Source organism: Xiphophorus couchianus, chromosome 4 (assembly GCF_001444195.1).
Source record: "Xiphophorus couchianus chromosome 4, X_couchianus-1.0, whole genome shotgun sequence".
Classification (NCBI taxonomy): Eukaryota; Metazoa; Chordata; class Actinopteri; order Cyprinodontiformes; family Poeciliidae; genus Xiphophorus; species Xiphophorus couchianus.
In genome coordinates this window covers 1,867,505-1,888,888 of record NC_040231.1, presented here as the reverse complement: position 1 = coordinate 1,888,888, position 21,384 = coordinate 1,867,505, and the positions used below count along the sequence as shown (strand labels likewise).

General features: G+C 42.3%; 1 protein-coding gene across 10 annotated transcripts in view; it reads right to left on the bottom strand.

Annotated features, from left to right (window-relative positions):
* The window catches only part of LOC114142716 (serine/threonine-protein kinase BRSK2-like), a 92,420-nt gene that overhangs the window by 18,424 nt on the left and 52,612 nt on the right, over window positions 1-21,384 (bottom strand). For all 10 annotated transcript variants that reach the window (XM_028014119.1, XM_028014120.1, XM_028014121.1 and 7 more), the window contains exons 3-11: window positions 10,367-10,452; window positions 8,101-8,241; window positions 7,047-7,163; window positions 4,329-4,362; window positions 3,918-3,986; window positions 1,677-1,823; window positions 1,549-1,580; window positions 666-830; window positions 489-586 (exon numbers count right to left, since the gene is read on the bottom strand). In XM_028014119.1, coding sequence (XP_027869920.1) covers window positions 489-586; window positions 666-830; window positions 1,549-1,580; window positions 1,677-1,823; window positions 3,918-3,986; window positions 4,329-4,362; window positions 7,047-7,163; window positions 8,101-8,241; window positions 10,367-10,452 — 889 coding nt within the window. The remainder of the gene's footprint in view (window positions 1-488; window positions 587-665; window positions 831-1,548; window positions 1,581-1,676; window positions 1,824-3,917; window positions 3,987-4,328; window positions 4,363-7,046; window positions 7,164-8,100; window positions 8,242-10,366; window positions 10,453-21,384) is intronic.

Sequence of the window (21,384 nt, the reverse complement as noted above, 5' to 3'; positions counted from 1 at the left end):
TCACCCATTACACTTCCTTGAGCAGGTGGACGGGTCTATAGGAGATACAAACATGTTATTAGAGATTTCAGTCTGACCAGTTCTGCCCATCTTCAACTGTTTTAGGGGCCTGTCACTTTAAATCCAAACAAGCCACGCCCCCAAACTCAACGGTTACACTCGCACCTGAAAACGGCTGCAAACAGATGCTCAATTATACAACCGTACATCTTTGAAAAGCAGAAGTGGAGCCTCCTGCACAACCAACCAGAATGCAGTAAGTGGTTTCTGGAGTCAACAACTAAACTCTTGTGTTTTCCAGCAGCCAGCATCAAGTATGAAGTAAACTATGGTGGAAGAAATTATAGTTTATTTGTTTCCTGCTTCTGTTACAAGATTTTAATTTTCCCCACAATTGTAACCAGAAGCTGAAATAGAAACTTAAATATTTCCTTGTACTCTGGTTGCCTGAACCCCAGCAGACGGCTGAGGGAGCAGCAGGGACGTACCGATCTCGTTGCGCGGCGGCAGGTTCTGGTCCTCCTGGCTCGGGTATCTCTCCTTCCGGTCCAGCAGCAGGAAGTAGATCATCTTCTCCTGGTTGTCACTGAGGAGAGAAGAGGGATCTGAGCGCCTGGCGGTGCAGAGCCGCTCCACCACGGCGGTCAGTCGGTGGTCTCACTCACTCCTCAGACAGCAGGTCTTTGGTCAGCTTGTCCTTGTCCCTGAAGCAGCCCAGGGAGTGCATGCTCTCCAGGACGTCCGGGTCGATCTCCTCCGGCGCGCCCAGCGTCCTGATGGACACCTTCCTGGGAACCGGCTGCTCCGGCTCCGGCTCGTTTTTTCCAGCCCTGCAACACAAACGGCAGAGCTGCTGAGGAGCAGCAGAGGATTGTGGGAACTAAGAGGTGGAGTTAAATATGAATACAGAACCGACATTAGCTAAAGCCACAGTTAGCCATCAGTCACTGATCAACCAGGACAAAGGTCAACATAATCCCAGATTATCATTTATATATTTTACCACTGGTGGGCTACGCTAGCTAGTCACGCTAACACCAAGGCATAATAATTTACATGTTCCATAATATCCTTAGATACTGCATTTATGTTTATTTCTTGTACTGTTTGTGTTTTTTTGTTTCTTGCTTGGAATAAAATTACTGGAGGAAAAACAAGCAGAAGGAAAGAAACGGATCTGATTTTATCTCCTTTCGCCTGACAAACTTGATCAGGACTGAATTTTAAACGCAGTGAAAATGGAAAAACATCCAAAGTGCTGAATATTTTTTGGTGGCAGCCATTTTGGAGTCACATCTTAGTAAATTAGAGCAGCAGCAGAAACTCTGCGCAGACAGTCGATGTTTTCCTCTGATCAGCAACATTTTCTGCTTTTCTGAGCCAGAAACAGTGAATCCATTAAGATCAGAGGAGCTGCTCTCCTTCCTGACTAATGGACGCACTTCTTCGAAAGGAAAAAAACAGCTTTGATCATCATCATCCGCTGCTGCGTTTTATAATCTCATAATGAGAAACACTCACAGGTGAAACCAGCAGGTTTGTACTTACAGGTACCAGGTGTGCTTCTGGATCTGCTCTAACTGCAGGAGGAACCACAGGACAGGAAACACTCGTCTGAGATCATTTCACAATATTTGCCCGTTTTCTAACGCGTGGCTCTTCGGTCGGCGGCGTACCGTCAGACGCTTGGCGGCGTCCACCTCGATCATCCCCCGCAGGAGGTTCTGGCAGTCCGGCGGGATGAAGTGCGGCATGTGGAAAACTCCCAGCTTCACCTTCTCCAGGAGGTTCCTCAGGTTGTCGTCGTCGAACGGCAGCGCGCCCTGAGAGGAAGAGGCCATGATGATGATGATGATGGTGGTGAGAAATCAAATATCTGAATCTTAACCAGCAGGAACACAAAGCTGCAGACTTTAGGATTAGATGACATTATCAGCTCTATTTAACCAAAACCATCAGGTCTTTTCTGAATTGATGCATAAACATGTCTGATAAAGTTCGGCACATTGGCCACTTTCAAAGGTTTCAAATTCTATGTTGTTTTTCTCTATATTCTCATTTCATCTAGAAATATTTTAAAACTCCAACATCCTGAAAACTCCAAACAAAATCACTCAGAGGGCCGCAAATGGCCCCCGACCCACACGTTGGACACCCCTGATCTGAACCGTCCCAGTAGAGGTCCTGCTTTCCTCCAGGACTGTTCTGGATTTATCTCCCATCAGCATGATGCTGCCACCGCCGTGCTGTGGTCTCATCTCTCAGAACCGAACCGGCTTCGGGTTCTGAAGAACTGGCATCACTTTGAAACATTTTCTGTCTCGGTTCGTGGACTTGTTCCTGGCTGACAGAACCGGTGGGCCCGTCAGACAGGAAGTGGGAACGTCAGACAGGAAGTGGGAACGTCAGACAGGAAGTGGGCCCGTCAGACAGGAAGTGGGAACGTCAGACAGGAAGTGGGAACGTCAGACAGGAAGTGGGCCCATCAGACAGGAAGTGAGCCCGTCAGACAGGAAGTGGGAACGTCAGACAGGAAGTGGGCCCGTCAGACAGGAAGTGGGCCCGTCAGACAGGAAGTGGGCCCGATGGCGGTGATGAAGCCGTCCGAGGCGAGGAGGACGGCTTCATCACCAGATGGCCGTCGACACGGCAACGAGTTGTCACAACAACGCGGGAAGGGACATTCATCTTCCCGCTCCGCCTTAATCAAGACGCTGGCACGCTTCGCTTCACACGGCGAACAAACAGCAATCAAGTCGTTGCCGTGGCGACTCACTCATCACTGTCGCGTTTCGCAGCGCCAGAGGTTGGAAGACGTTTGGGAAGCTCCTCTTCCTCCTCTTCCTCACCATCTGGATGGAAAGTGAAGCTCACAGTTTTCTGAATTATTTCTGCAGCAGCTTCGATTCATTTAATCTGAAAAAACTTCGTTTAAAACCTGAAATCTTCTGTTTTCATCGATTTTAATCTCCGGGACTAAAAGCAGCTCAGAAGGAAACCTGACAGAAATGTGATGCTGCAGGAAGAAGAAGGGTAACCATGGTAACTTTGGTAAAGTCCTGGTTGTTTAACGTCATAAACTTCATTTTTAGCACTAATTAAAATAATAAGGAAATATAATTGTAAAGCAGATTGTGGTTTTGACTCTTTTAGATAGAAAAGTTTCTGTTTTTCCTTCCCAGAGGAAAAATCTGCTGACATTAATTTACTTTTCAATAACAGAAAATATTTCTGCTTCAGTGTTTGTATTTCATTTTATTTTTACTGCATCACATTTTCATTTTTTATTTTGCTTCTCATCATCCAGAAATATTCTTTCACCTTGTTGGAATAATTTATAAGTAATCAAAAATTGCATAAATTTTGACAGAAAATAACATTTTTTATTTCTAATATTTAACTTCTACGGTGAACTATTTCATTTTTTCTATATTTCATGAGCAGGAATAAATTAAATAAATAAAGTAAATCCTGAAACATTTTGCATAATTTATGTGTCATTATTTAAAACTGGTTGATATTTTTACAATATTAATAAAAATATTAAACACGTTTATTTTTCTGTGGTCATTTCAGTTTTTAATGTTTTTTGCTACTAAACCTAACTAATAAACAAACTCAGAAATTTAACCAACAGAATAAACTGATTGTAAGAAAATTTAAACGGATGAAATTTGTAGTCCCCATTAAATCTGTAGAGGTTTTATGTCTCGTTTTGGTTGCCGTAGTTACTCTTTAGCTCTTTATCTTCACTTTTTCTCAGTTAAGGAGCCGCTGATGGTGAAAAGTCTCATCTTCCTTTAAAATAAAATAATAGAATCTGATAAAGTTTTGTGTTCCAGTCATCAGCTTGTTTGCATGTGATGCTGCAGATGCTGCAGGTGCTGTGATGCTGCAGCAGCTGCAGGGTTACTCACCACTAAAAGTGCAAACAGGATGACTCCGCAGCTCCATGCGTCTGCTTTCCTCCCGTCGTATTTCTCTCCCTGAATGAAGACAAAACGCAGCGATGAAAGATTCAACCAGAACTCAGACATGAAGTTCATCAGTTATTATTTCAGAAATTAAAATGATTTTGCAGCAAAAAGATGGAAAACTGACGTCAAACTAACTGAAAGCTCAGCAGAGGTTATGGAGGTTCAGATGCATTAAGCAGAAATACGGACTAAAACTCTAACAGGTTTCAGAAGATGAAATACAAAGAAAGTGCATTTGAGTTCGGAGGCGACGTGATGAAGAGGAGGAGGAAGAGTGCAGAGAGCGGAGATGGAAGAGCAGCTCTTACTGAACAGAAAGGAGAAAGCAGAGAAAGCAGAGAAAGCACTCACCCTGATGACCTCCGGGCAGGCGTAGTGCGGAGATCTGAAAGCAGAGCAAACCGGACGTTAGTCTGGAGGAGATGCTCCGAAAGAAACCAGTTCACACAAAGCCAGCGAGACAGAAGAACAGAAAACGGCGAGAAGACGAAGAAACCGAGACAGAAAAACAGAAACAAACAGTTTTTCTTTCCTGGTGGATTCTGGTGTTGATCTGAAGCAGATTTAAACCAGCAGCTCTGAATCCAGCTCCTTATTAACGTCTGGGGTCAGTTTACATAAAAATAAAATTAAATTGTAAATTTTTACATGTTAGTCAATAAAAAGTGACCCTACAGGAATAAACAGGAAAAGACTGATGGAGTTTCCAATCAATAATTCAACATAAATCAATCATTTAGATGCATTTAAAAAGTTTTAATCAGACTCTGATTGGTTGAATCTTCTCAGCTTGTGTGAGATCCTTCAGTAAATCCAGCCATAACTGAGGTAATTCATTTAAAGTTCATTTTATAAAAATGTAAATAACTATGAAGGAAAAGAGGATTTCCATGTTTAATATCTTGCAGTTGTGATTCTACAGGAATAAAGTCAGATTCAAGTTTTCTCCTGCCTGCTGTTGGGAAACGTTGCTGTGGTTTAATTTGCAGGCAGTGAGAAACATTCATCACTTCACATTTTGAAAAACTGCTTGAAAAGTGGAAATAAAACGAGACGACCAATCAACCTGCACTGCAAAAACACAAAATATTAGCAAGTAATTTTGGTCAAGTTCTGCTGCAAATATTTTAGTTCATTAAAGCAAAACTGAGTTAACTTAAAAATAACTTTTCATCAAGATATAGGATCTTGTTTTAAATAAATAATTCCTTAATATTGATAAAAATCTCTCATTCCCCTGGCAGATTATTTCATTTTTGCCACGGGGAAAATGTTTTGTTACAGTGAATTAATCTCGGTTAGATTTGGTGTTTTTCAGTGTGCAACAGATCCTGCAGCAGATCTAAAACAATTAATCTGCTAATAAATATTTCAACTTAAATGTGACAAATAACATGAACATGCTGTATTTTTCTGACAGGTCGGTTCTGCAGAACCTCCGTCTGGTCCTCATCAGAACCAGCGAAGCGGAGAGCCCGGTTCCCCCAGCAGTGTAAACACACACACTTCATCTCCGCTGATGACATTCCTAATTATGTAGCTGGAAGTGAAGCGGGTCGACCGGCAGAACTCGGACACGTCACAACACGCCGAGCGCCGTCGATCACAGCTTCCTGCCGGACTCCGCTCGTTTGGGTTTCATTAACACCGTTTGGTGGAGCCGATCTGACCCGAACCCGTCGGAGCGTGGAGCAGGAGACGTCTGGCTGGTTCTGATCTGAGAAAGTTTCAGTCGCTGCAGGAGGAAAACAAACATGGCTGCTGCTGATCTGCAGCTTCTGGTTCTACAAACTGACCAGAAATCCGACTTTACAGCAGCTGATGACAAGAAACCAGTTTAAACAGCAGATAATTAACCAGAGATTCACTGTTCTGACTCACTGAGACCCTCTAGTGGCCAAACTCAGACTACGAGAGATTACGTTCCACAAACGGGCGATGAAAGAGCATCGTTCAGTTTTCTGAGACAAATGATTGAAATCTGATCATTTTTTCACCAAAATCGAGGAGTGACTGCAGGCATCAGGCTGAATTTACCCAGGTAAGAAATTAGTTTTTAATTTTGAAGTCTGCTGCTGATCCTTGTAGTAAATAAATTAATCAGCTCTCCCTTTAAATGTCGCTCTTACATGATTTTACACACAATGATCAGCTGCAGCAGAGATTTGGACTTCAGTATTCTGACTTTCCCTCCACATGCAGCGTTAGCATAACGTAACGTTTTGATGCCAAACATGTTACTGCAGCTAAGTTCAGACTTTTTTGTGCTCTGAATTATTTTCCATCAGGTAAAACGAGGCTTGATTGTGTGGAGAAAACTGAGACTTTCAGCTGCTTCCATCCACCAAAGCTTTGTTTTAAACAGCAGCTGCTCAACAGACTGATGGAAACATTTGGGTGATAAAGTTGGGAGTTTATCTGCCTCAATGCTAGCAGAAGCTGACGCACCAGGAAGGGCTTTTAAATCCCTGTTGGAATGCTAGTCTGATAGGTCTCAGCATTTCCTCCTCAATAGATCATTTCTCAAACAAATCTAATAAAAATAAATAAACTAAATCTAATAAAAATAAATAAACTAAATCTAATAAAAATAAATAAACTAAATCCATTTTTTAAATAAATGAAATGTTTTGATTAAACACATTTAGTTAGATGTTTTTCTCTGCATGAACTCATGATGTTTATTTCGGGTCAGGAGTTTCCAGAAACCTGATCAGTTCTTCCTGCATGCGGTTCGGTTTCAGCCGGACCCTCAGAACCGAGCAGCAGGTAGGAAACCTTCGCATCAGAAGCTGCTGCTTACATGATAATGACAGTTTCTGCTCAGCCTCCGACGCTGCAATCTCCCGCGCTCCGTGATGCGTTTAGGAGCGACGTGGATTTAGCCGTTCCACACGCCTGACTCTGGCCGAACGGGTCGGAACCGCTAATATTCTGCAGCACTCTCAGAAAACCCCAAACACTCACATCAGGTCGGCTGCTCCGTTCAGTCAACACTGAACAGGTCACACTCAAAAAAGTAAAAGTTTCAGAAATGCAGAAATAATGAGGCAGCAGGTTGATGCTCACCCACAGCTGGTCTCCAGCAGACTGTCCCCGACCTGCAGAGACGCCATGCCGAAGTCCGCTATTCTGATGTTGTTTTTCTCATCTAACAACAAGTTCTCTGGCTTCAGATCTCTGTGGCTGCAGGGGACAGAGAGACAGAGGGACAGGGGGACAGGGGGACAGAGGGATGGAGAGACAGAGAGACAGAGGGACAGAATCAGTTTCATTCGTCACCAAAACTTCAACACAAATGTCAAACTTTATTCAACTGAATGTTTGCAAATCAATTTAGCATCTTAAATTGAGGGAAAGCTAAGGGAGCTAAATGTTTTCAAAGTTAGCAAAAACATTAAAGCGCTAAACAAACCATGGAGGCTTTTCCTGAATCCTTATTTAAGGTGGATATTTTCTGTTTAAACCTTGAAGAAGATCTTTGGGTGTAAAAACTCCACATTCAAGTCACATTTTGTGTTTACTGAGTTTCTGATCTTACAGACTGACAGTTTTTGTCGTTTAGCCCAAAGTGAAACATTTCCTTGAAATCGTAAAGTTTTCTTTGCAAACATTTACAATCAACTTCTGCTTTTGGCCATAAACAGCTAACATTTGTTAAAACCTGCAGCTGAGGATTTTCCCTCTGTGGTTCATCCAGTAAAAACACACAGAGCGAAAGAAATCGAGTCCTTCAAAGCCAAACACTTGACGTCCAACGCCGAGCGCCTTTGATGTGCAGTTGCACTTCAGATGCTGCAGCCAGAGGAACTAAAGGTTTCAGGGAGATGAGAGGAGATCAAGAGGAGCCGCCTCTACCGTCGCCCCCGGCAACGGCTGACGAGGAGACGAAACCGCCGAAAACGGAGCAAACGCTTCAGGAACCGTCTCAACAACATTATTCTGAGAATATTCTGCACTTCCAAACTAAAGCCCAGAGACGAGTCGGGTTCTGCTGGTCCGGGCCGCAGGACAGCAGGCTGGTTCTGAACCCGCAGACTGAATCGGACCGGGAGCAGAACTGAATCGGACCGGGAGCAGAACTGAATCGGACCGGGAGCAGAACTGCAGTGTGAGTACGGACCAGATGGAGTGGCTGTGGCAGAAGTCCAGCGCTGAGATGATCTGTCTGAAGAACTTCCGGGCCTCTTTGGGCGTCAGCCGGCCTTTCTTCACCAGGTAGTCGAACAGCTCCCCGCCGGACACGTGTTCCAGCACCAGGTACCTGCAGAGGTCAGAGGTCAGCACACCGTCACGGTGAATCCAAACACACTCTGTCAGATCTACGGTTTCATTTATCAGGATATACTAAAAAATTAAAATCTTTCCCAAAGTTTCAGATTTATAAAAGGACTTTGACTAGACCGTTGCCGCTATCAGATGGACTGATTTTCACCTGGTTGAACCAATCACTGTCAGAGAAATGTTAATGTTTATAAATAAAACATTATTTAACTGTTTTTATTTGATCCTTCTTGGCTGTTAGACTTTTACTTTGCTGTTTCATGTTGCATCAATAAATTGACATAAGCAGAAGAATCTGGTTTTGTTTTATGTTTCTGGATCTCAGAGTTTTATCCTTATCTGAACTTTAAAGAAATTCAATCAGTTTTAGCATTTTTCTAGCAGAAGAAGACAAATATTTGGATTCATAATTCATCTCCAGATGGTTTCCTGTCAGCACAGATTTAACAGAAATCTTTTGTTTCATCTTCCATCCAGCTGAAGGAGACATTAATCATTTAATCCAGTCGTAAACTACAGCGTGTTCGGCTATAACCTTACGTTGATGTATGAAGTAAATCTGCAGCTTTGCGTGTTTGTGCTGTAAAATGTTTCATCCATCTCCAGGACTGATTTATCTCAGGAACATCCCTGATCGCCGCGCGGCCTCGCCGTCCTCGCCGCCTGATTTATTAGCAGATTAAGGGATCCGCTGGAGCGTTTCGCCGTCAGAGCCGTTTAAATTAGAAACACGGCCGGCTGTGATTTGTGAGGCGGGACTTTCTGTTTGCATCCATGATGACCGTCCGTCGCCGTCCTCGCAACATTAGGAAAACAAATTCCGGCTCCATCTGACGCCGGCGGCTTTATCAATTATTGAGCGGCGCGTTAAGCGTCGCCGCTGGAGCGCGGCTGCGACTCGCAGCAGATTAATGCGCACAATAAAGGAAGGAAAAGCTGCAGCTGCTGCAGGTTGGACTGATGGAGAAACAATTCAGGCCTAATGAGAAAACAAGAGAACAACCTGATCCTCTTGTCTCTATTAAAGAAACCAGACATTAGCTGCTCAATTACTTAACATTCAGTAGCAAGCATTGACCTTTGAACTTTACTTCCTGACTCTTTTATCACTTAGAGGCATGAAATATACTCAGCGATTATCTCAACGGTTCTTCAGCAGCAATCATTCTAAAAAATAAGAAGCAGGTGGAAAATGTCATGATGCTGCCACCACCATGCCTGAAGGCTGCAGAGTTTCTGAGTGTGAAAACCTCAGTTTGATGAATTAAAATTAATTTGAAAAAAAGGGTAAATATATTTTCTTGCATTCAGTTAATTTCTAGTTTATTCTACCTTTAACTGGTTTTGAGCCGATATGAATGGCTTAATATGGGCAGATACCAAGATCTGATCAAACCATGACGGAGTGAGTGACTGCTGCAGGAGCTTCTCTTTGCAGACTGCATATATATATATATATATATATATATATCTATATATAGATATATATAGATATATATATATGAAGCAAAGCTCTAGGAAGGAGCAGATTGTCCACAGAGGTCAGTGGATCCATGTGGCTGAAAAATTTCCTCATCCAAACACAAAAACCTTTCAATCGAAAAGCTATTTTTTTACCCTGAAATTGACATATTTCCATAAAGCAAATTTTATTTTGTAATTACAATTTGCGCAACTTTATGGTTAATGGAAACGCAGCTTCTGTCACATGACCAAACTCCTCCCATCCAGCAGAAACAACAAGATGGAAATGAACATCGGTTGTTAATATCAACCCAGTTTTACTTAACGGACCAGAACCGATAAGTTAGCAGATGCATCGAGCATTAATGCGTTAAAACTTCAATCTCTGACTGCAAAGTTATCATAATGTTATGATGATTTTTCTCTTTGTTGTTTAAGGAAAACTTTAATCCAGACAGAACTCAGCTGATAATCTGGTTTGAATCCCAGCCTGGAGTCTCTCTGCATGTTCTCCCTGGTCAGGAACGGTTCCTCTCAAACCTTTTGATTTTATTTTTCCAGCCAGAAAATCTAATCTCAGTTTTCACAGAAGTAGAAAACCAGACCTAGAAGCTGAAATGGACCTTCAAAAAGCAGCTTACAGGTATTTCTTGTTTTCGTAGACGTCGTGCAGCTTCAGGACGTGAGGATGCTCGATGAGTTTCAGGATGGCGATCTCCCGCTCCACCTGCAGACAGAAACACACGAAATGAGTAAAAAACATTGAAGCCTGCAGCAGAGCGCTGAGCTGAGAGTAAAAAACCTCCGGACCCGCAGCCAGAGCCTCTGATGAAAGCCGACACGCAGCATCTTTCCGTTACATCACTTTAATCAGACAAAGTGGGCCTGCAGGGTTTTACAGCCATGTTGTTTGGAGGCAGCCGAAGCAGAAATTCACACTTTAACCCCAGTTGGTTCAGCTGTAACCACCGCTGATCTGCTGCTTAAAGTCTGACACTTTAGTTTAACACTAATGTGTTACAGGGACCAGCTGGTCACGCCTGAACAACCAGAAACAAGGAAAGCTGCTTGTTGCAGCGACAGAAAACAGAAATCATTTCAGTTCTCACATCGTCTCCTTCAGGCTGGCAGGAAAAAAACCCGACAAAACTGAACCGCTCGCTGTGTGGCTAAACAGTCCAAATTCACTCAGTTAACAGAAAACAGAGAGAAAAACAAAAAAATGCTGCTGTGCAGGTAAATATCCAGATCTACTACAGAATAAATGAAGCCAACAGCCTGCAGTTTGTTCATTTCATTCATAAAACATCAAATTCTCCAAAGTCTGAAGTAAAATTTACACTAAAGAGAGAAAGTTTCAGTGACTGAAACCAACACACATCTTTTCTGTTTCCACAGGATTGAACAGCAGCAGTTCAGTCAGGCTGCTGCTCTGGAGCAAACAGGTGTGTGTTAGCACAACGCCAGGCTGGAAAGTAGTCAGCAATGGCCTTAAAGAAACATCGCCTGTATTCCCATCAACCTGGTAAGGGCAAAAAAGCAGCAGGGAAATAAAAAGAAAAACATATAATAAAGTTACATTTAATTTTATTTTAAAACATTTTGGATTATTTTTTCCAGTTCTGTAAAAATAACCATTACTGCTGAATATTTATTTGGATCAATATATATATTTTTTAAAAATTCTTAAGAACCCACTCATCAGTTATCTAGAAATAAAAACAACCCAGAGATCGTCTATTACAAGGATATGAGTTTAAAATTCAAACTACATGACATCATATGGAGAAGTGCTAGAATAGTACTGTGGTTATGTCACTCATCAATAATATTAAACGTTTCTTTCTTTTTCAAACAATGATAATATTTTGACATTTTCGCTTGTTAAACTACATAAAACACAAAGTTTATTTTCTACGGGACTAAAGATAAAAAGTCGCAGTAAACGCGCATCTCACTCTGCTGAGGATCTTTGCAGATGGAGGAAACGGCAGGCTAACGCTAGCTTACAATTTCTCTCTCTTTGAGTCAAAAATTACAGAAACATTTAAATTAACTGTATTTCTCCATCCCATAATAATGAGAAAGTTTCTTATTATTACAAGAAGCAAAACTCGTTAAAACAGGAACATTTCTCGTATCGAGACAAGTTTTAAATCTCATTCCTCATTAAAACTACATAACATTCTTGTCATAATTCTTGTTATAATGAGAAACTTTCTCGTGAAAATATTTCCAAGCTGTGGCCGTTAATCGGTCCTGTAAAGAAATCGAGCTTGAAGTTTTTTTCTTCGCTGAAATGTGACAGAAACGGTTAATCAGGAGCATTACTGCCCCCGACAGGTCAGTTGAGAGAATTACATTCTATTACAAACCCGCCCTGTGCACGCGTTACCAAAGTTTGGCCACTAGAGAGCGCTAATTTTCACCTCTGGTAGTAAATTTTTTCAAGAATGTAGCTAATATAATAAATCTGTAGTTTAGCTTAAAGGGGAAAGCAGCGGCCAGATGGAGCTAATGAAATAAACTCCAACTGATCATCAGCTCTATAAAGGCTGGTGAGTTGTCTCAGGTCTGTGTTAATATGCCACCAAGACAGATCTCCAAAATGAGTCCAAAAGCTGCAGCTGGGTCATCAGCAGAACCATGATCCCAAACACAGCAGCAGATCTGCAGCAAAATGTCTGAAAAAGGACAGAAGTGCTTTTACTGGCGGTAGTTTCACCTGAGAGTCATTTATGTTTTTACAGTCACTGCCTTGAGCAGCATTAAGACCACCTGCTGTTCAGTCCATTTGCCGCCTGCTGGCGCCTGAGTGGGACCGGTTCTGGACCTCTGAGCTGCAGAAACAAACTGGCAGCAGTTCTTACTCTGATGTTACTAAACATCCAAAACCTGGGGTAGGGTTAGGGTAAGGTTAGGGTTAGTTAGGGTTAGGGTTAGGTTTAGGGTTAGTTAGGGATAGTTCAACTGGCCGAGTTTTCCAAACAGGCCATTCAGAACTTTATCTGTTTTTTTACCGGCTCCACTTCCTGGCCAGATCAGTGACTGAGGCGTTAAAATCCACCCAGTCTGAGGAGTAAAACTCACACCAGAACCGCAGTGTGACAGACACTGTGACTCCTGACATCTCCGGTTTTTGCAGCCTGGTTTCTGTCAGCAGATCTTCACAGACGTCCAGCTTGTTGAGAAATATTTTCTCCTCACCCAGAAACCGGACAGGCTCCAGGAGTCTGGAATCAGTCCTAAACTAAATACTCTGACTCACTATTATTATTGAATATTTTACTGACCCGCCGTTATCAGTGGTGTTAAATCATTCAATATTATAATGAATGGCAGGTCGTGAGTTCCACAAAATTATTAAAATGATCTTAAAAGCTAAGATGAATCTAAAACTTCTGTGTGAGGTGGGAGAATCAGAGCATCTCCACGGTGTTTGCAGGCGCCTGCTTGCTGATGCAGCATTAAGGGTTTAGTGGGAACATCTGGCAGCAGAAATGATTTAAAGTCTCTTCATCTCACACCTCTGGGAACGTTTCATGTTCTGAAGAAGGTTGGAAACATAAAAGTAACAAAAAGTTGATGAATTGGACAATACTGACTCAGACTGTCAGATTCCAGAAGATGAGGAGGATCTAAAGATCTGATGATGAAGATTTGATCATCATCTAACTGGCGAGTCCACAGCAACCAGACAGCATCAATATTTATAGAATAAGTGGAAATCCATCCCACTGATCTTCATCAGACTTAAACACGTCAACATGTCGCTGCGTTAATGGTCCTTTCTTCTGCCTCTCCACCAGAACGCCTGACCGTCTGGACTCCGCTCTGGTGATGTGACTGAGAACAGACAGACTCGGGACAGAAGACCCTGAAAATCAGATTTCACTTCCATCAAAGCCGCCGCTCTTCAAAGCCCCGTCACTGAGGACGGCGCCGGAGGCTGGCAGCAAATAAATTATAAAAGAAATCAGGTTTTAATCTTTGGACTCAGTGTCCTGCAGAACCGGCGTCACAGCAGCTGATGGAGAAGCTCCTGGCCTGAGGGGGCGCTGTACCCAGACCCACTGAAGGAAACGACACAAAACCCTCACTGAGCGCAACTTACTTCTTCCCCAAATGGAAACAAAAAAAGGAATGGCGTCAGAATTTAACGACTGGAGGATTTTACTTTTGCCTTTGGTAAAAAAACATGAACCATTTACCCAGAATGCCCTGCTCTGTAGTCCACTTCCTGCTTTTGGAGCAGTCTCCAGTCCGCTCGGCGTTCCCATGTCCATTCAGTCTGTTCCAGAGTTCACTTCAACCAAACAGAGACAGAGGTTTGTAGGTGGACCAGAGTTCACTCTTTTGGTCCAATTGTGCGTTCACACCTCCACAAACGAACCGGACTTTGTAACTAAACAAACTGGAATTGGATTCAAGAGTAGTAACTGCTCACGGATTGTTACAAAAAATTAAACGTTCAGAGTTTTATCTGTGCTCCTCATGGCTTTCTATGATGGTCTTATGCAGAAGAAAGACCATAAAACCACACATTATTATTGTTTTTAGCAGATCACAGGCCGTCTTCTCTTCCTACTCAGCCACTGAATCAACTCTCATGTCCTGCTTCACTACCTCCATGAGTTTTCCCTGGAGTTTCCTGCTCCGGTTTTCCAGTTTGTCATCATTCTCTGGGTTCGCCTGCGTTGCGTCGGTAAGTGATCCTCTGTAAATGTCCCCGGTGTCTCCGCCTTCACACATCAGATCCAGTTGCCTCTGTTTTCATCAGTTCTCCGCCGGCTCACACAGTGCAGCCTGGCAGAGGCTAATTAAAGACATGTACAAGGTAAGCAGGCTCTGAACCTGGCGCCCCCCGGGTTGACTGCCACACTGACGGTTATTAGACTCAATTATGTCCCATATGGTTTTTTAATGTGCTGTAATAAAGTGCGCTGTGACGGTTGGTGGAAGGTTGCAGGTGAAACTCTGGGTTACTCATCGTCCCTGCAGAGCAGAGACAGCAGAACCGCTTCCTGGTTCAGTCTACTGCTTAGAAAGGTGACGATGTTTAAGACTCTAATAAGTCGGGTTGTGCAGGACGCAGGCGAAGGAGAGCCGCTTTAAATTCAATTATCTCCTGGACGTCTGGATGTTAATACAAAGCAATTAGTGCTGGTTGTGTTCAAGTGTGATGGGAGGAATGGAAATAAACGTGTGACATTTCACAGCCCAGTATCTCCAGACTGAGAACCTCATTACAAGTGCGAACGCTCCTGTTTCTTTCATGAAGTGAGATGAAAAGTCAGCGTGAGGACGCCGTGGTCATCCAGAGTTCAACCTCTGCTGCTTTTTGATTCGCTTTATCCCCAGGCGAATGTTAGAGCGTCTTCTCTGCCTCTCAGCTCATTCAGCATCAGATCAAACCTTCACTATCTGTAGTGGTGTCTGGACTCTAACACAGCCAGGCTAAAGGTACCTGTGTGGCAGGAGCCACAGTCCGAAATGCACAGGAAGAACCTGCGAACACCTGGTAGAAAGACCACAGACCGGGATCTGAACCCAGGATCTTCTTGCTGCAAGGATTTGGAGAAACACAATAATTTCTTCTGTTTGTCCATCACAGCAGTGCAAACAGAAGCAGTGAAAGTAAAGCAGAAATTTTAACAACAAAAGTGTGAAATGCAACAGAATTTTAGACATTTCTGCTGCTTAAAACTTAAAGTTGCTTCTTTTACGTTAAAAGCTTAAAATTGCTTCTATCACAGCCAAACACACAAACTGTTTGATGAATTGTGACGCCGCTGCCACATCATTTATCCTCCTTTGTCGGTTTTATCAGCCTCCTTTAAGGAGAATAACTACAGACTGTTTCAGCTTCACCTCCAAGCACAAGATCAAAGATCTTATCACAAACCTGCCGACGACCCGACACCGAGAATCCAAACTCTCAGCGATTATCCTGCTGCTCTACAAGGCCGGATCAGAGTGAGGCAACTTCAGGTTCAACTCCGGGCTTCCAGCATCTTAATGTGGTTCATTTCTTAGCGAGGCGTAACTCTGTCACTTTTCCTGCTGCTGAGCAACACATGAGGCAACATTAGAAAAGTTTAGACACTCTTCTCTAATTCCCAAAGTAACACCAGAAATCACATCCGTACCGACTGAAATTCTCCATCACCACAACCCAATCTGTGACTCAGGTAGACTCTTATTTTGAAAATGGAATAAAAAAATATGAGGAAGAAGTTGTGAACAATTCAAAAGAGAAGAAAGGAACATTAGCAAGACGTTTCCCCACAAACAAGCAGTCACTGTGTTGAAGTTAGTGGTCGAACTGTGGGCGGTAACATTAGCATAGCTGCTACATGTTTAGCTTTGAGATGCTATTATAGGCTAGAATGGCTAACATGCTAACTCCTTTTAGCACAACTTGAACACAACAATAGTCTCTTCCGTCTCATCAAATTTTATTTTTGAAGCAGAAATTAACCCCCAGTGAGCCGAGAGAATCGGCTTCTTCTTCCATCTCTGTTGTTAGCAGAAATCACTTGTGCGTCAGATTTATGATGTACCAGAAACACATACAAACTATTGTTTGTAGTAAAAAGAAAAACAAATTGAACTGTGTTAAAAAGTTGACATAATTAGGAAATCAAAATTAACCTGTTGAAGTCCAGCCCCTAACATTTACATGAGTTAGAACGTGTTTTTAACTTTATTCAGTTTGTTCTACTCTATGACAAACTGTAAGCTGCTTCTAGCTGCACTTTTCTTTAACTTGATCTTATTGTCAATTAAACTAAATTTATTAAATAACTCTCAGATTTAATATAATTTATGTTTTTCTATTTTTCTTATGATCGTCTTACAATATTTTGGTGATTTGACTATCAGACACCCAGAATCCATACTGGCCCTCCATCATTCCAACTTGAAATGGTTTTATTTTTCACACAAAGTGCAAAACTTTTATTTCTTTCACAAATTTTCTCTCAACATTCCTGTTCAAGGTTCCACAAAAGAGAATAAATATCCAGATAATATGTACACATGCATCAAGAAAAGGCAGAAAACTGTGATCCTCTGACACAAACAAACAGCAACAGGAAACTTTTAGGATCAACTCAGGATTCAGTGTCAGATCACATAAAGAAAGGTTTCCTGCAGCTGTCAGTCAGCCAAATCAAAGTTTAGAATATTTAAAAAGTTCAACAATCCGTAATCTCTCAACTTTAAGATCTCATTTTATCATCATCCGTCCCTCTGCTGGCTTCATGTTTGAAACCTGCCAACACGTATTTTCCTCCATTTTCTCAGAGAAGCTCCGCGTCGCGTCAAAAGCCAACATCCTCCTGGGATCGACGCCTCCTCGCGTCAGAGCTCGTCTTAATGAATTACAAGGACCGACTCTGGTTACGGCGCCGCTTCCAAATCTCTCTTTAATTGAAACACGATGCAGGGCCGGGGGCCGACGGGGGCCGTAAATCGGAACATCCGCTCGGTAATCAAACCGCCATCTGTTGCCATGGCGTCCAGAGGAGAGCCCGGCTCAGTCCGCGGCCCAGTCGCAATCAGACAGCGAGACGCGAGGCTCCACAGACGACACGGAGCATTCAGGCGCTTAATGGAGCAACACGAATCCATTCAGAGGCGACAGGAGGAGCAGCCTGCTCCGAGAAAAAACACGAAGCAGGAGAAACGGGAGGAAAGAGGGAAAGAAAGAAATGGAAGGACAGAAAAGTGCTGGACCTGTCCCACTGGAAAACAACATGAACACTACCAAATAGCTCAAATTCTGGATTTGTAGCATAAAATTGTTGAAATTACTTCCTCAGAATCTTTTTTTTTTCAAATCCAGTGGAGGGGAAAAATTGCTGAGTCATAAACCTAAAACTTCTCGGTCAGCGTTTTGTTGCCTGGTTTTCCTCAGAGCTTTAATTCTCGCAGGACTCCCCTGATGAAAAACTATTTCCGTCGTCAGTCAGGCTCCAGCTGACGGATCGTCCTGCAGGATGGACCTTCGTCACGCCACTTTCTTTTCCCTCCTCAAATTTCCACCAATAATCTCCAGTGTGACTGTTTGCTCTCAGTGATTTGATCGTTTCATTCTGGTTGACAGAGTTTGTTCTTCCACATGGATAACAGTCCAGTTTTTTTATTAAAGGCTGTATTTTATCCCCAGTTTTTGGCTAAAGTGCATTTTTATGCAGACGATGTCGTATTTACTCAGCTGGTTCTTCTCTCTAATGACCTACTTTATACTGCAGTGTTTTCCCAACTCTGAGTTATTCCATATTGTTTTATTACATCAATTTAATTTAGTTTTTTTGACAAAGGTTTTAAAAAGGCAGAAAGTTCATCTGTTATTTTAAACAGGTTTCTATCAAGGTTGTGATGAAAAATGGAAAAAGATAAAGCAGAGAGTGAAGGAGAAAGAAAAAGCATTGAAATAAATTAAAAATATAAATTAAAATTCACTTCTAAAGAAAACTTGGAGACACAAATCAAGTATTAGAAAAACAAATGTTCTCATCAAAAAATTATTTAACTCAGTAATTCAATTCAATCTGCATGAATTAATGCAGCAATCCATGCAAAATGAGCCCCAACCAAATATTAAGTGTAAATACTTTACAACACATGAACAGGCAGGTCATCTTTGATCAAAATCATTTTTTATTTGTATGAGAAACTGAATTTTGGGTCTCATCAGCTGTAAGACTGAATAATCATTTTTCTTGAACTGAAATAAACTTTCAGACGACATTTTCATTTATTGAAAATAAATGAACTTTTTAGGCAGTGATCGTTTATGTCCTTTTGTTGCTGCACAAATAATTTCCATCAAGATTTATCAAGAAGGAAAAGAAGAATAAAAGTTTCAATGAGAAGTGAAGAGGAAGCTCCAGAGGAAAAGTCTGCAGAGAAACGTCACGTCAGCAGGGAGAATGTCCCCGCTGGGAAACGGACGGGCAGCGGCCCAGATCTCAGGCGTCTGATGATGAGGGAGATGAAGCCGGCAGCCTTCACAGCCTTCGCAGCCTTTCCTCTGTGTGAAAGCATCATCTGCAGAGACGCTTTGGTTTAAGGTCAGGGTGAGTCGTGGGAGCAGGTCAGATACTCTCCTCCATCGTTCAGCAACAAAAACCAAGAAAACTTCAGATCCTTTGACCTGGAGAACAAACTGCTGTGACCTCCAGCTGCTCCAGTCCAGGCTGTTGGGATGTTTTCCACCTGATAGTGCGGCACATTCAGTTCAATCAGGGAGCAGAACTTCACCACCTGCTCCACCTCCAGCTGCTGTGGTTCTCTGAGTCAAACCAACCTGTTCCCCTCCTGGCCTGTGGGGGCGCTGCACCAAGAACCACTGAAGGAAACGACACTAAAACCTCTGAAGTCACTGAGCACAACTTCCTTCTTCACCAAATGGAAACAAGATGGCGGCGTCAGATTGTAGAGGTTGGAGGATTTCTCTTTAGTCTCTGGTAAAAAAAACACAAACCTTTTCTTCTGCTAGCGCTAGGCTAGCACGTTGGTTTTGGTTGTTTTTATTCACATTGCAGGTTTGGCTCCCAGTAGAGGAAACAGAAAAAACAGCCAAAAATAATTATATTCGTGAAAATGAGATGAAGATTCATCCTAAACCAGAGTATCTAATAATTCCTAATATTTCTTCATTCAGGATCAAAAACGATTGTCTCGTTTTGTCCAGTAAATCCCTTTAACTGTGGGTTCATGACAACAGCCTGTTTTTTCTATGGAAGCAAAGAAACACAATGAAAAGTATTTTCTTCTCCATCAAAGTGATTTGATAAAGAGCAGCGTAGAGAGGGACGAACAAAAGAAAACAATCTGTCTTTACAGAGCAACAGTTTGACAGGTTCTGCTGGGGAATGTAAATGTGTGAACAAAAGGAGACATTCATATGCAAAACCTCCTCAGAACGACGCTCAACGCGCCACAAAGTTCAGCGAGAAAAGCTGCAGCAGAAAAAGCTGCAGCAGAAAAAGCAGCAGAAACGTCTTTAAATGTCACAGACAATGGAACGAAGTGAGGAAATCCTCGCCGACGCAGGGCGACGTTTTCTACATTTCCAGCCTGCTGCTTGGACTCCTTCGCCTGAGCTCACCACGGCCATGACTCGGTACAAAACAAATTAAAAAGTTACAGTTGCCATGACAACAGGGGGGTTGCTCCTGTGGGTAGAACCCCTCAGACAGGCGCGAGGGGAGAGAAAGGTTTTTATCAACAGAAAGACGTCAGCAGAGCTCAGAGGAGCAGAAACTCTGCAGCGATAGTCGCCTGTAACTGGATCCACAACCGGCTGCAGGATCAGCAGACAGAAACGCAGCTGCAATGCTAACCATGAAACGCTAACGATGCAACGCTAACCATGAAACGCTAACTATACAGCAACGCTAACCAGCATTACTAACTATTCAGCAACGCTAATGATGCAACGCTAACCATGCAGCAACGTTAACCATGCTGCAATGCTAACTATTCAGCAACACTAACCATGAAACGCTAACGATGCAACGCTAACCATGCAACGCTAACCATGCAGCAATGATAACTATTCAGCAACGCTAACGATGCAACGCTAACGATGCAGCAACGCTATCAAAGCGATGCGTTTCCAGTCGCTACAGAACACAGTCCATCCGACTCCGAGATAAAAACATGAAGGAAATGTTTCCCTGATCATTGTTTCAGTTTCAGAATTAATAATCAATTCTTTCAGTTTATAAGAATTCAGATGATGACAAAAGATTAATTTCACACATTTTCAAGAAACAAAGAAATTTGCTGATGTCAAAAAGTTGTAAATTTGCAATAAAAGGGAATTACAATTTCCCTTAAAAAGGCATAAATTTAGCAGATTAAAACAAAGATAGTCTTTATTATTATAAATGAAGAAATCTGTAAGAAAAATGTTAAATTTACTGAGATTTTAAAGTCAGACATTTGCAACAAAACGTATCACAGATTGAGGTGGTAAATTTATCAGATTCATCTGGATATTTTCCAAACTGCAGTTTCATTTTCTTCTTCATTAAACTGGAGAAAAGTTATAAATAAAGGTATTTCTGAGTGAAATAGATGCATTTATGAGAAACCTGCCCATATTTCTCTACATAGAATACAGACAGAAAATACCACCTGCTGAAAGCTGGAGGTTTTATTTGGGTTAGGGTTAGAAATTTGCTTTGTGAATCCAGTGCAGAAATAAAAGTTTAAATCAAATCATTCTGAACTGTTCTGTAGATTAAATGTTTCCAATTTATTGGATATTAAATGTTTTCGCCTCTCCTGCCACATGAAGTATGTTTGACCTGAGAGTCGGAAGGTTTCCACATTCAGTTAGTAGAAAATATAAAACTCCTTCAAATGCATTTCACCACAAACTCTTCCAATCTGATTGCTGCAGCCAGGAACCAATCAGCAGCAAGCTCTCGCTGTGACCTCACAGCTGAAGCCGTCCTGACATCGTGACCTAAACGCTCCTTCACTCAACGCCAGACTTCGCTTCAGCATCGTGTTGACAGCTAATTAACTGCAGAGCCACAGAGTTCCTCACGCTGACCAATAGGGTGAAAGTGGCGAGGTCACATGACCTCCACCGGCCCCTCTCCAGTCACACTCACACACGGTTTCATAACGACGC